This window comes from Arvicanthis niloticus, chromosome 14, assembly GCF_011762505.2.
Source record: "Arvicanthis niloticus isolate mArvNil1 chromosome 14, mArvNil1.pat.X, whole genome shotgun sequence".
Lineage (NCBI taxonomy): Eukaryota > Metazoa > Chordata > Mammalia > Rodentia > Muridae > Arvicanthis > Arvicanthis niloticus.
In genome coordinates this window covers 62,143,197-62,158,888 of record NC_047671.1, presented here as the reverse complement: position 1 = coordinate 62,158,888, position 15,692 = coordinate 62,143,197, and the positions used below count along the sequence as shown (strand labels likewise).

General features: G+C 41.8%; 1 protein-coding gene across 1 annotated transcript in view; it reads left to right on the top strand.

The window, feature by feature from the left end:
- Elp2 (elongator acetyltransferase complex subunit 2) overlaps positions 1-15,692 on the top strand; it is a 35,503-nt gene that overhangs the window by 3,452 nt on the left and 16,359 nt on the right. Inside the window, exons 3-11 of the mRNA XM_034518237.2 lie at positions 1,911-1,981; positions 4,277-4,433; positions 4,710-4,787; positions 6,277-6,341; positions 7,032-7,098; positions 7,740-7,877; positions 9,291-9,386; positions 11,163-11,263; positions 11,464-11,595. Of these exons, the coding sequence (XP_034374128.1) occupies positions 1,911-1,981; positions 4,277-4,433; positions 4,710-4,787; positions 6,277-6,341; positions 7,032-7,098; positions 7,740-7,877; positions 9,291-9,386; positions 11,163-11,263; positions 11,464-11,595 (905 nt within the window). The remainder of the gene's footprint in view (positions 1-1,910; positions 1,982-4,276; positions 4,434-4,709; positions 4,788-6,276; positions 6,342-7,031; positions 7,099-7,739; positions 7,878-9,290; positions 9,387-11,162; positions 11,264-11,463; positions 11,596-15,692) is intronic.

Here is a 15,692-nt window from a genome sequence, read left to right as displayed (position 1 = left end):
CAAAAGCAAGTTGAGGAGGAAAGGGTTTATTTGACTTCCAGAGTACTGTTCACTATTGAAGGAATTCAGGACAGGAACTCAAATAGGGCAGGATCCTGGAAGCAGGAGCTGATGCAGAGGTCATGGAAGGGTGCTGCTTACTGGTTTGCTTCTTCTGGCTTGCTCAGCTTACTTTCTAATAGAACCCTGGTCCACCAGCCCAGGGATGACAACACCCACCATGGGCTGGGCCCTCCTCCGTTGACCACTAATTGAGAAAATGCCATATAGCTGGATTTTACAGAGGCATTTCCTCATTGAAGTTCCTTCCTCTTCAATGCCTAGTTTGTGCCAAGTTGACACAAAACCAGCCAATACAATATATTTTATACATCAGTAATTAAATTACTATTGCCAGTGGGGATAGGGTACATACCACACACAGTGCATGTGGAGAAAGTCCATCCACCTTTGAGGGTTCGGGGATCAAACTGAAGTGATAGGTTTGTACAGCAGGTGCCTTTACTTAATGAGCCATCTTGACTGTGTAATTACTATTGTTGTTTCTTAAAGACTTGGTTTCACTGTGTAGCCTTGGCTGGCCTAGGACTCACTATGTAGACCATACTGGCCTCAGATCCACAGCACTCTCCGTATCTCTTCTCCTGAGTGCTAGGGCTACAGTGTGTGTTTCCAGGTCCAGCATCATTGTAGTTTTTAAGTGAACTATTTAGGAGTAGTTTTTAGTTTTAACTTCTAATACTACATACATGGCCCACATTCAAAGCTTTTTAGGGTTTTAAGAGTGTGAAGTCGAACACAAATTTAGAATGCTTGACTGCATTGGATTATTCTCCCTCATTCAAATCCTCTGACTCCAGGATTTTCCATTACCAGGAGTTTCCTTTGCTGTAAATTCTCAATCCCATGGGATCCCCCAGTTGTCCTTCTGTACCTACTGTGCTGCTGCCCTGTACTCTGAGTTAAGTTCTTTCCCATGCTGCATTGTGATACAGGCACAAATGCAGAATTTGCTTGAATTGGTGAGACTTTTCTATGGTTTTTATCTGTGATATTAAAAGAAAAAAGCTTGATACATTCACTACCTATCTCAGTTGGTAAATCAGAGTAAGTCTTGCATCAAGTTAGTAACAGCCACTATATAATACAAAGGAGAGCTCTGAATGTATGTGCAGAAACACAGCTGTAGGGGGCTGGAGAGATGGCTCAGAGGTTAAGAGCACTGACTGCTCTTCCAGAGGTCCTGAGTTCAATTCCCAGCAACCACATGGTGGCTCATAACCACCTGTAATGGGATCTGATGCCCTCTTCTGGTGTGTCTGATGACAGCAACAGTGTACTCATATAAATAAATAAACCTTAAAAACATTTAAAAAAAAAAAAAAGAAACACAGCTGTAAGTACATTAGTTGCCATCACTCAACATCAAAGACTACTAAAGTTACCTCATAGGACGTTACTGTGACATATTAATTTTGCCTTCCATTTAAAAGTGATGTTATATAAAATGAATTATATGTGTTACACTGTAGCCTCTGATCCTCTAATAAGGCTCTGTCACCAGATAATTTAATTTCCTAAAAACTTGATTATGGAAGTAACTTGATTTAAGAAAAGGTGGTGGCTTATACCTTTAATCCTAGCACCTAGAGGCACAGCCAAATGAATCTTGGTGAGTCTGGCTAGCCTGGTCTACAGAAGGAGTAGACAGCCAGGGGCTACACAGGGAAATCCTGTCTAGAAAAACAAAACAAAACAACCACACACACACACACACAAAAAAAAAAAAAAAAAAAAAAAAAAAAAAAACCCACCACCACCAACAAAAACCTCAACAGGAAAGAAAATAACTAATAACTAGGTAAAGAAGTGATATGAATGCAAATATTTACTGAGCTACACTTTTCCAGCCCCTTCCACTGAGCTGGTGTCTGGAGGATCCGACAATCGGGTGATTCACTGGGAACTAGAGAATAATCAGGTCAGTAGCTGTGTCTGATTTTAAGAAATGTACTTACTTTTTAAGTTTGAGCTCTCATTTCTGGTTTGTTGTTTTCTTTATCAAGTGCCCTAATTTCTTTCTTATCTGTGAACTTCCTTTATTTGCTTATCCATAACCCATATACTTTATTCTTCTTTTAAATCTGAAGATAAAATCCCAGCACTAAGAAGGGGAAGTGGACACAAACTCCCACATCTAACCAAGAAGCTATTTGCAATTGATACCTGCTGGGAAAGAGAAAATCGATTTCTACAATGGAGTGTCACTGGATTGTTTACACTCTAGGCCAGGCCATATCCAGGAGTAACTGGTCAACAAAAAACGCACATGTGCACAGACACACATAAACAGCATACACATACACACTCTCTGAGACAGTGTCACTGTATGTCCTAATCTAGCCTTAAAGATGGGATCTCCTGGATGGCTGGGGTTACAGCTGTGTGCAGTCTCCCAGCTGAGATTGTTTATCTTCTGCACGTCAGGGATCCTATACCCTTCCTCTAATTTCTGCTTCCACATTCGTGTGCTGTCACTTGTCCCTGTGAATTCCTTCATTCAGACTGATCGCAGGGGAGTTGTTCTGTTTGTAATAATGACAGACATTTTGGTGTATTAAATGGGTGGCTGCTGCCAGGTGATATAGATCTGTAGTTGTTAGCAAGGTTCCACACACTTGTGATGATGTGCATGGGCCTCTTTGATGAGCAGATGGGTTGTTCCTAGTTTTAGGCAAAGATTAATAGAAGTGAAGCAAGTCATTGTGCTGGTTTGAACGTTACCCTGCAGAGTACGTACAGCAGAGCCCTCCTGGCATGAGTCAAGGACAGCATCGTGAGGGCAGAGTGGACTTGAATAACGGAAATCCAAAGTGGTCCAAGCACAGTGTGTGAACTTGCTGCACCTCCCCCCCCCCCCAACTGTGGATGGCCTTTGAGTTGGATTGCAAAGTAGAGGGTTATTGTCTTGGGAAAATTTTAAGGGGTGAGGATTCCTTCCAGGCAGAAAACATTACAGGCACCAACCTGCCGTTCCCATTTAAAATCTCTTAATGTCCTGTTAAATTTGGAGGAGACAGTTTTGGAAATGTTACTAGATAATACATGTGTGCAGAAGAAGAGGGGAAGATCATATTTGGGTATTAGCTTTAGGAGTTTGTTTAGGCTTGTCATGTGGTGCAGGCCTGCATTGTTAGCACTTAACGGGCTGAGGCAAGAGAATTCTGAGTTCAAGGTCAACATTGGCTATACAGCACAACACTGTCTCAAAGTTTTTTGTTTCGTTGGTCTGGGTACAGATGAGTGGCAGAACAGCTGCTTAGTATGTATGAGGCACAGGATTCCATCCTTGGCTTTTGGCAGGAGTTCTCTTTCAGCAGGCACTTGGAAGTCAGTGATGATTGCTAAGGAAGGGAGTATGTCAAGTTACTGTGACTGCAGTGCTAACTTAGCATAGGAAAAACAGGAAGAAAGAAGAAAAGCTGTCTGAACTGACAGGTTAGTTACAAAATAAATTGGGACTGTGATGGACAGGGAGATGACTAAGTAAAACTTAAGTTCTTTCTTACGGCCCTGGGAGAAAGGCGCTTCTGCAGAGAAAAATAGGCAAGTAGGAAGATACAAAACCAGTCACGTAATGGAGCTGCTGACTCTACGACCAGGCTTAGTGCTTCATCCCCCAACATGGGATACAGGAAACAGAGGGCAAAGTGGCAGTGGATTTTGGAGCCACCTGCATTTGGATGAGAGCAGAATGCCACCCCCACTGGGCCCAGTCTTAGCAGAAGAATCCAGGGAGAAGTGAGCTCTTACTTTTGAGACCTGAAGAGACAGACTTGCCAGACTTTTCCTCGGTGCTTCCCTAAGCTCCTAGTGGTGGGACAAGTCAGCTAAGGAGAGAGTGAGGCCAGACTGAGTGAGGTGAGGTTATGAAAGGAATTGGGGTTCAAGGGAAAGGCCAAGCATCCTTGGGACTGGGTACCCACTTATGCATTTCTGTGTGCACAGTGCTCAGTGCACCTCTCAGCTTGTGTAGCTGAGGATGACCTTGAACTAATGATCGTCCTGTCTCTACCTCCCAAGTACCAGAATTACGAATGTACAATGTATAGCCTCCTGATCTTGATTTTTTTTGAGATAGTCATTTGGTAGCCCAGGCAGGCCTCAGAGTTTATCAGCCTCCTGAGTTCTGGACTAAAGACATGAGCCAGTGCCCAGCTTTATTTGTTCACATCTCACCTTTGTTCTCATCACATGTGTGTCATTCCTGATTCAGGTTTTAAAATCGGTCCGTCTCCAAGGCCATGAAGGACCTGTTTATGCCGTGCACGCTATTTACCGTATTGGGCCATTTGATGGCGAGCAGCATGCCCTGATAGTTTCTGCTGCTTCAGATTCCACAGTGCGAGTCTCTTCTAAAAAGGGGTCTGAAGGTAGGTTTGGAGGCTTTGTAATGTAGGGAGTAGAAATAGAAATTGTACAATGAGTCGCAGCTCCAAGAATACACATAAGTTCCAACATTTCAAGCAACTTTAGAATGTTATAATTCTAATATGAATGTGTTTCTTTTTGGCTTTTACAAAATATTCCTTAACCAAACTATTTGACTAAATTCCTCCTAATTTTTAAATGAGCTATTATGTTCTTTCTAATTTTGTTGAAATTTAATAACTTAATTTCCCAATTGTTCATGTGCGTTTGTTTTTCAGTAAAATACCTTCAGACCCTGACCTTCGGGGATGGATTTGTTCTGACTCTCTGCCTGTCTATTTTGCCCGGTACTAATGGTGAGTGCCCTGCCATTTATTAAAAGAGATAAAGAAATGTTTGGAGCCTGGACTTTGTATCTGTTACATTTATTTCTTTTGTGTTGATGATCCAGCTGATAGCCTCACACAAGCTAAACAGCTCTCTGCCACTGAGCTCCCAGCCCTGTATCTAAATGCACTTCTGGAATAAACTGGGCATTGAGATAAATGTCTGTAACCTCAGCCTTAGGGAGATGGAGGCAGGAGGATCAGAAGTTCAAGGCTAGCCTGGGCTACATGAGACTGTCTCAGAAACAGAACAACAAATAACTGAGATGTTTATAATGTAATACTTATTACAGTATTCAACACCCACATCTAGATCATAAAGTTAAGGACAGCTATTAGGATTTTAGGTGAGATTTTATTGATTTGATATATACTCCAAATTGATATTGCTGCTTGTAGAATTTACCATAAATGTATCTAAATACAATTTTGAGAAAGTAGTTCTTTGAAGGTTGGACTAAGTGCAAAAGTCCTTACCTGTGGGAGCTTCTAAAGATGGCAACTCTTCTTATCCTGTGTGATGAGTTTGACTTTACCTGCCTCTTTTATTCACAGAAATGGCAGTTAATGTGAGACTATTATTCTCTTTACCTCCTCCTTTACCTGAGGACAGGCCCACCTGCCAGAGGCGTGGCTGGGAAACTCTAGCCTCTTATGTTCTCTGCCCTCGATGGCAGAGCTGAGACTCTGGCTCCTTTATGCAAAGGTGGCTGGGAAGGGGGCTTAGTTTTGTAACAACCACCTTTTCGTCACCTCGGGTTCTTAGCCATTTGTTTGATTATGTGCTCTTTTATTTTAACATTTAATTGACTCTCAAGCAAAGTGTGAAGTCCTCGAAGTCATCGAACACATAAATGTAAAGATTTTAGTCGATGACTGATGCTGGGCTCAGAGGCTCTTTGTGTTCAGTTGGGCAAACAGTTTTTCCTGGTTGTCCTCTCGGGGTGGTGTAGGAAAGCACCTTACTTGTTACTTAAAATATAGTTTGGTTAGACAACAACTTTTGGGAGTCATTCTGTCTGTTCACTCAGTTTCTCAGGCAGGGTCTCTCCTCACACCACGTATTCTAGAATAGATGGTCTGCAAACTTTCTGTCAATTTATCTGTCTCTTATCTTGCCAAGGAGTGCTTGGATTATAAATGCATATCGCCACATCTGGCTTTTTTATGTGGGTTTCAGTGACTGAACTCAGGGATTGATGTGGTAAGCACTTGGCCCATGCTTTCTCTCGGTCCCCTCCTTGTTCGCCCCCTCTCTTCCTCCCCTTCATCGTAATGCAGACTGAAGATACTCACTGTCTTAGAGTTTGTCAACAATGACTGACTAGAACTATGTAGAATGTCTAGTTATTCCTGGAGACCTTTTATTAGTTGTATGATGGTGTGGGGAGCAGAAAGCAGTTTCTTCGCCTGTAACTGTAGCTACAGGACTCTGAGCCATGCCTGTTTTCCTTCCCAGTGCCAATATTAGCATGTGGTGATGATGACTGCAGAATTCACTTATTTGTTCAACAGAGTGACAAGGTAACTAATGTTTGTACTTGATTTTTTTAATGAATTTTCTCATACATTATATCCTCCCCTCTGTCCCTGCTTCCTCCATTCGCCCACTCTTCCATCTTCCTCCCATTCACTCTTCCTTCTCCCTCAGAAAAGGACAGACCTCCCAGGGATAGCAACCAAACATGGCATATGAAGTTGCAGTTAAGAAACTAGAATTACATTTTGCTTAGTGACATGTCTTAATGTAGACTACTTCTAGATGATGACATTTTAGGGATGTTAGCGTTCAAACCAGAATAGTCCACAGTAATCTTCTCGACAGTTCTGTTAGATGCTCTCGCATGTTATGAACACCACATAACTACTTCTGTGTTCATCGGACCCAGAGTCATTAGAGGAAAGCTGACAACTGAAACCTATAGAACTGCCTCAAGGAGGAGGGAGAGAGGAAGATGCCATGCTGGTGTTTGCCTTTAGACTCTGAGTGCCGTACAGCATGCCTGCTGAGGTGCTCTCTGGTCCTGTCTGTCCTCTACACAGAATGTATGCTTTTTCTGAGCTAAAGGAGAGTCCCAGGAATATGGCTGGCTAGTTCTAGGCCTTTGCTTCCTTTCCTTCTCTAAGAAATTTTGAAATAGTTGTAGAAGTCCAGCTATCCAGTGTTTTCAGTGCTGTATCCAAGGCATACCTTACTGACGGTTATCTTCCTAGTTTCGGAAAGTGCTTTCTCTCTGCGGACATGAGGACTGGATAAGAGGCGTGGAATGGGCAACCTTTGGTCAGTATAAAATTTTACTAGATGTGAACATGATGGGGAGTTTACGTTAAAGCCTTTCCTGTTTGGTTTTTCAGTTTTCTTTGTGTCTTACATTGTATGCTGTCCCACATAGAAAGGGAACTTAAAAAGTCTTTTTAAAAGGAGCACACCTACTGTGTCATGCATCTAGAGATTGAAAGACAGCACTGAGAGGTGGAAGCAGGGTTTCCTTTTGCCTTGTGAGTCCCAAGATCAGAGTCACAGGGGCTTGACTGAAAGTACCTTTGCCCACTGAGCCATCTCACTGGCCCAGAAAAGGGGTTTCTTAACCTATTTGTTAACTCTTAATTGAGTGGTAAAACATGAGATAAATTGATATTTGCAGAATGACAATAGTTGTCTTATTTATATGTAGATGTTCAAGTTCTTTGTAGAACTTCGTGACCTAGCTATGGAAAACCACTTAGATGCATATTTATTGACATTGTGTGTATATTTACCAGTGGCATTAAAGATGAATGCCAATCAAATACATGTAGGGTAAGGGAGCAAAGTCTATCTAATGCTTTTGGATCTAGAAATATATGCACCATAGATGAAAAAGTCTTACACCTACACTTGCTGTGTTTTAGAATGTAATATAGTATGTGTTTTCTAATTAGGTAGAAACCTTTTCCTAGCAAGCTGCTCACAGGATTGCCTAATAAGAATATGGAGAGTGTATATGAAACCAACATCTTTAGAAACCAAGGATGATAGCATAAGGCTGAAGGAAAACACGTTCACTATAGAAGACAATGGTGAGTAACACGAGGCGTTTGGTGTAACGGTGCCTAGCTCTTCCAGCTCTGTCGTTTGTCTGGGTTTCACACGTCTGTGTGAAGGGCAGCCTTTTATTTTTAAATGAGATCTGTTATTTTTCATGTTTAAAACATTTTTATAAACAGTGTTAGTCTAGTCTTTTTAATTACTTAAAGGTATGCTTAATGTTTTATCAATTAATTTGTGAAATATTGCAGGCGTAGCATAAGAAGCCCTAAAGGAATAGTGTGAATTCTGGTCCTGTTGGAGTACATTCATAAGGGACAAGCTAAGTTATTTACATTTGAGTGGTGTATGTAATTCAGATTTTCTTACGGTATTAGATGTAATTATGGCAGTAGACTGGGTTCCCCACCCACAGGTCCTATTGGAATGTTGTATGACAGCGATGTATTTGAGTTTGCCGGTCCGTGTTAGTCCTCACTCTCTAGGTGTACTCTTCTTGCTTTGTCTCAGTTACAGAGCCTGTTAGAGTTGTGACTTTGCTAGCAGTTATATAGGGAATACCAAGAAATGATGTAGCCAACATAAGTAGCTATGCCAAAATATAAAAATTTTCATGTATTTGTTTTTAAAGTCTATAATACGAATTTAGCTTTTCTTATTTTTTCATTTATGTTGTTTTTTAAAAAACTGATAATTATTAAGTAGGGAAATAAGGAGCCTGGCTCACCCGTTTTTGCCGCCTGCCTGCCTGCCTATCTATCTATCTATCTATCTATCTATCTATCTATCTATCTGAATGAATGACCTGAACCCCCTCTTCCCACTTTCTGACTGCTCTTGCTGTAAGATGGCTGTGCCCACTGCCTCCCTGTTAATGTCACACTGGGGATGAAAGCCAGGGCTGTGGGGGGTACCAGGCTTGTGCTCTCTCACCTGAGTTAATTCCCAGCCTTGTTTTATTTAATGCTGCCCTTTTTTTTTTTTTTTTTTTTGGTTGTACTGGAGATTAAACCCAGGGCCTTGCACATACTAGGCAGAACACATCTGATCTACACACCAGCCCTCTGATCTACACACCAGCCCTAGTTTTGAACTGATGCATAAGAATTGTACATGTGATATTTCAAAATGTAATGATGTGTGATTTTGCTTTTTAATTGCTGTGTAACAGCCTTTTCAGGAATATTTCAAATAGCAAAATATATTCTTTAATATCAATGCTCAGATAGAGAAAAATGTAGGAGAAAATGTATTTTTAGCTCTTTTTCTCTAGTCGGGAAGGTTAATGAAGTTTGGGGGGGCCTGGTTTGTTTGTTCTTTTTGTTGAATTTAGATTATTATGCTTTGCTCTAATTTCTTGACATAATTATACAACAGATTTGATTTTACAAATGTTCTTTTTGGAGGAGCTATGAGGAAAGGTCCCTGAATTGCTTCTGTTGTAGGTTTTAGCACAACAGTTGCGGTTACCCTGGAGACGGTGCTGGCGGGACACGAAAACGCGGTGAACGCAGTTCATTGGCAGCCTCCATTTTACAAAGGTAGGACAACCAGCTGCTCTTGCTTCATTACATGTAACTGGGGATTGCTTAGTGTGACTAAAGTTCAGAAATGGGAGGTGTTTTCATCTACTTACGGCACCTCCACTGAGCATCAGTCAGTCAGTCTGGCCATCTGCTGCAAGGTGCTACACTGCCATCCTCCTGCTAACTCTGTTTCTTTAAAGTTCCTGTGGGATTCAGGAGTTTGAGGAAAATTGACTCAAGCCAACCTCACTGGAACCCTCACTCTCTTGATAGTGACACTGAGAGTCGGAACTTAGGAAGAAGACCGCTTTTCCCTTCTGTTTTCCCCTCTGTGTGTGAGGGGCAGGGTACCATGTTGAGGCTGGTGCTGCTCTAAAACTGAGGAAGGCACAGGCTGGTTCTTTGACCCAGGGAAAACAGTCATTAATGCCCAGGTGGTCAGCGCTCAGCCCTTAGGTTGTACATGTCTGCCACCGTGTCTTCACTGTCTAATGCGTCTCAGCCAGCTCCAGTGTATGCCGTGCAGCCTTGCTTAGTGGTCTCTTTCTTTCTAACCCATAACCCCTCCGCTTCTCCCGACCCATGTGCCCCACTGTCATTAACACAGGTGTCCGACCTGCTCTGTTCCAGGCCCCAGTGTTTACCCTCTTTGTAGCTCAGAGCCTACTAGCTGTTGATTTACTTTTTTTTCCCTTAGGAGGTAGGTTTAATTTAAAACTAAAAAATAATCTTGTTGCATGTGATGGTGCTTGCCTTTGATCCTGCCACTAGAGAGGCTGAGGCAGGAGCATTGCAAGTTTGTAGCCAGAGTAGTGCAAAGTTGTAATTCTAGCAGCAGGGGCCTGAGACAGGAGGATTACAAGATCAAGGCCAGTCCATCTTGAATAGTGAGCCACACAAGTAAAAAGGAAGAAAGACTGAATACTCCTGTTTGCTCATTTGAAGCTGTATTTCCACCAGTAAAAATAAGAGGGACGGACTTTAAGGGCACAGGCACTCATATGCACAATTAATATATTTTTTTTTAATTTTAAATAAATAGCTAAAATATTCAAAAAAGGGCTGGAGGTAGTTGAGTAACTGAGATTGCTCTTGCAGAGGACCCAGGTCAGTTTCCAGCACCCATGTTAGGTGGCTAGCAATTGTAAATCACAGCTCCAGGGGGTTAGACACCTCTGTACATATTGACAGAGAGACACATTATTAAAAATAGTTAAAAAATAGTAATGAAAAAACTTTTAAAAATTTATTTAAAATAATATGTATTATTTTCAAAACAGACATTAGTTTTTCTGTAGTAGAAGAGCCTGTATCCTTTTTAAGCTTTTCCTCCATTGTATGGAGACACCGTGCTAGGTCAGTGTGTGTTAGTCCTAGGCATGTTATATAGTCATGGACAGCGTTGCTGTCATTGACAAAGCGTGGTGCTGGTATGTACTTACCCTTCTGCATCATACTTCTGTACATGCTTAGAGATGCAGCCATATTGGTTCCCGTAGCTCTGTTTCATTATCCTATAATATTCCATTGTCTGAATATATCACAGCTTGGTTGTACTAGGGGTAGAGCTTATGTCTGTCTGTACAGTGTCACAGTGTAGCCCAGACTGTCCTCGAAGCATGATGCAGTCGTCCTGCTTCAGCTTCCTGAGTGCTGGGTTAGAGGTGTGAGCCAGCACACCTGGCTTTGCAGGCTTTGCTGTTGTAATCAGTGTTCTACCCGCCCTTCCATTTTGTCCTGGCAGTCTCAAACTCTGCTTCTTGATCACCTAAAGACAGTTTTTCCCTTCAGATGGCGTTCTGCACCAGCCAGTGAGATTGCTGTCTGCCTCCTTGGACAAAACCATGATTCTCTGGGCTCCAGATGAAGCATCAGGGGTTTGGTTAGAACAGGTAAGATATGGATATTTAAGAAGTACAAATGGAGCTTTTTAGAATCAGTATACATACCCTAAATCTATATTCCTAGAGCTGTAAAGTTTTACTCTTTATATGCATTGCACATTAAATAAAGTATAACTTACTCTCTAGACTCCTTTTCCAGGGTGAGAAATGGACCTGTTGATTGATAACTGTTTTCTTTTCTTGTATAGGTCCGAGTAGGTGAAGTAGGTGGAAATACCCTGGGGTTTTTCAACTGCCAGTTCGGTGAAAATGGCACCATGATCATCGCTCATGCATTCCACGGAGCAATGCACCTTTGGAAACAGAGTACAGTAAACCCAGTACGAGCATATGGGCCTCTTGCTGACTTGTGCTTTCCTAGTAGGCACATTTAAGCAGAAATGACCTCCATTTCTAAAGATAGTGTGTGATATTTATACTAGGTTAGAAGTTTGGGCTTTTTTAGGAAGAGTGCAGAGTTGTGTAGCAGTGTGACAGTATTGAATGACACTATTTATGTGAGTCAGCAATGTGGCTCGGTGGCCTTTCCCAGCTTGTGTGAGCCCTGGGTTGTCTATCTTCTCCCCTCTCACCAATCATTTACAGGTGAAAGTTGGAGTCTGGATGCTATATAAGTGATTTTTAAATTTAACAGACTAAACAAATAAGAATATTTGCTGAAATGTGACTTGTCATAATTTGGACACATCTCCCATACCTTCCTATTTTAATGTATTTTGCAAATATTTTGCATCTGTTGGTGTGCATGTGCAAGTGTGTTCGAGCGCAGGTGCAAAGGTTAGAAGATGACCTGCATGATCTGCGTTCTTATACTCTGGGGGTGGAACTTAGGTCAGCTGTCAGCAGGCTTGGTGGCTAGTGCTTTTATTTCTAAGCCATCTCACTGGCTCCCTTTGTAAAGTACAAAGTCATGGTTTTGCATCAGTTTTAGTTGTGGCCTTTGTACTAATCCCCTTTGAGGTTTTAACTTCTTGTTTTATTGGAGAATTTGTCTTCCAGCCTCCATTTGGACTTAGCCTTTAGGATTATTTCCTCAGTTACAACAACCAGTAAGTCCACGTGTGATGTTGTTAGTTTAGGAAATATTTTTTTAAGGTGAACTCTTGTTTCTTTAACTCAGCTGGTCTTTGAGGACCTTTGCACACAAGATGAGGAAGGAGGCGCTCAAATCTGTAAACAGTCTCACTGTGCCTGTGCATAGGATTCACAGTGTGGGGCTGAGGAGGTTTTAAATGGACTTTGTTTTTTAGAACAGTTAGATTGTCAGCAAACCTGGGCAGACAGCAGAGTTCCTGCATATCTGAGACCAGGTACTCGCGTGGCCTCCCTCCGATTAGCAGCCCCCACACATGAGCTGTTCATTTTAATCAAGATGGAGTTTTTTAAGATTTATTTTTATGTGTCTATGTGTGGCTATGTGCCAGTGGAAGCCAAAAGAGGCTGTTGGATTTGTTGGAAACTGGTGGTTGTGAGCTGGCTGACATGGGTGTTGGGTACTGAACTTGAGTGGTCTGGAAGAGCAGTACATACTCTTAACCAGTACGCCATCTTTCTAATCCTCCAAGATTGATAGTCTTTATTTTTCAAAGATTTGCTTTGTGTGCATGTATGTTTGTGTGAGTGTGTGCTCAGATGTATATGTCGGTGTTTACACCTACATGTGCATAGAAGCCAGGAGAGCCCTTGAAAGCTGGAGTTGCAGACATTTTCAGTATGCCTGGATTGTTCATGGCTGCCGAGATCCGAGCTCCAGGCGTCACGAGTGCTCAGCATGCACTCGGAAGCACTGAGCCGTCTTCCAGCCCAGGCTGATTCTAATGAACAAGTAGGGAGGTGCTATTAGCAGACTGGACTGGTAGTCGCGAAGTTCTGTCTCTAACACTCAGAGCTGGTTATAGACACCCATCAGAGCCTAACCTTACAGCCCGTACTTGTATAGTAGGGGAATTCATATTATTTCTCTGCCATGTGTTCTTACAAGATATAACTTAGTTTAATTATTGAGTCAGCATGTTAGTTCATGCTTGTAATTCCAGTGCTTAGAAGCAGAGATAGAAATATTAAGAGTTCAATGTCAGCCTTCTGGAGTAAAGTATGTTTGGGGCCAGCTTTAGTTACATGAGGCCCTATTTCAGAAAATATTATTATTATTATTATTGCTGTTGTTATTGTTGTTACTGTTATTATTGTTATTATTATTTTATCCTGTTTTTATTAGATATTTTATTTATTTACCTTTCAATGTTATCCCCTCTTCCATTCCCCCCACTCAAAACCCCTTATCCCATCCCCCTTCCTCCTACTTCTATGAGGGTGTGCCCCCACCCCCCCCACCCCATCCACCCATTCCTGCCTCCCTGCTCTTGAATTCCCCAACACTAGGGAATCCAAACTTTCAGGAACCAAGGCCCTCCTCTTCCACTGATGCCTAACAAGGCCATCCTCAACTACCTATACAGGTGGAGCCATGAGTCTCTCCCTTTGTTTTCCCAGGCTGAAAGTTTAGACCCTGGGAGCTCTGGTTGAATATTTTGATACTCCTTCTAAGAAGGACCAAAGCTCCCACACTTTGGTCTTCCTTCTTCTTCTTGAGCTTCATGTGGTCTTTGCGTTGTATCTTAGGTATAGCTTTTGGGCTAATATCCACCTATCAGTGAGTGCATACCATGTGTGTTCTTTTGTGACTGGGTTACCTCACTCAGGATGATATTTTCCAGTTCTATCCATTTGCCTAAGAATTTCATGAACTCATTGTTTTTAATAGCTGAATAGTACTCCATTGTGTAAATGTACCACATTTTCTGTATTCATTTCTCTGTTGAAGGACATCTGGGTTCTTTCCAGCTTCTGGCTTTTATAAATAAGGCTACTATGAACATAGTGGAGCATGTGTCCCTGTTGTATGTTGGAACATCTTTTGGGTATATGCCCAGGAGTGATATAGCTGGGTCCTCAGGTAACAGTATGTTCAATTTTCTGAGGAACCGCCAGACTGATTTCCAGAGTGGTTGTACCAGCTTACAGTCCCACCAACAATGGAGGAGTGTTCCTCTTTCTCCACATCCTTGACCAGCATCTGCTGTCACCTGAGTTTTTGATCTTAGCCATTCTGACTGGTGTGAGGTGGAATCTTAGGGTTGTTTTGATTTGCATTTCCCTGATGACTAGGGATGTTGAACACTTCTTTAGGTGCTTCTCAATCATTCGAGTTTCCTCATTTGAGAATTCTTTGTTCAGCTCTGTACCCCATTTTTAATAGGGTTATTTGATAGTCTAGAGTCTGATTTCTTCAGTTCTTTGTATACCTTGGCTATTAGCCCTCTATCAGATGTGGGATTGGTAAAGATCTTTTCCCAATCTGTAGGTTGCCGTTTTGTCTTATTGACAGTGCCCTTTGCCTTATAGAAGCTTTGCAGTTTTATGAGGTCCCATTTGTCAATTCTTGATCTTAGAGCATAAGCCATTGGTTGTGAGCCGAGTAGCTCTACCAACATGATGTATTTATCCTTCTGTCCTTTGTACCCACGGGTCCTTTAACTTTTGTTTTTTGAGACAGGGTGTCTCTGTTTTAGCTCTGGCTGTCCTGGAGCGCTCTATGTAGATTAGGCTAGCCTCAAATTCACAGAGATCTCTCAGCTTCTGCCTCCCCAGTGCTGGGTTTAGAGGTAATATAGCATTCCTTTAGGTTCACATTCAGTCAGTCTCAGTTTGCTTAATAATCTTTCTTCACTGTGGAGTTTAATAACTGTTCAGCAAGCATATAGTATGTGCTGTCATTGCATACTTCATGAGTGTAAACTCATTTAATCCTAATTCGTTTGCACGGTGGTCATTTTTTTTTCTTATTTTATTTTATTTACATTTAAGATGCTATCCACTTTCCCCATTTCCCCCTCCCCTAGAGAACCCCTGTCCCATGCCCCCCCTTTCCTTTTTGCTTTTATACAATTTTTTAAAAATGTTAATCAAAGGGTTTATAAGTTTGGTAATGCACAATCAGAAGCGTAACCCAATACCCAACCTAGATATAAAAACTATCTTTGACTGGTGGAGACCTGTGAACATCTGCCTCCATGCCCCCTCTCTCTTTCTCTCTCTCATCACCTAGCTTCTCCTCTTCTTCATCTTCTCTCCTTGTTCCATCTCTTCCTCTCAATACTCCTTCCCACTTAGCTCCTCCTACATATCACTCTTCCTGTTAAAGTAAAACTTTTCTCTCAAAATACAATTAGAGCATACTTATTCCTAATTGTACCAGTGAGGTACAAGATAGTCCTAATACCCAGTCCATCATTCTGTTGACGGTGGTCATTTTTTAATACCTGTTTTACAGGAGAGTTGATAGACAGATAACATCAAGCCATCTGGCTGCTGGGAAATTTTCCACAATTACTGGTTTAAAGGTTACAACACACAT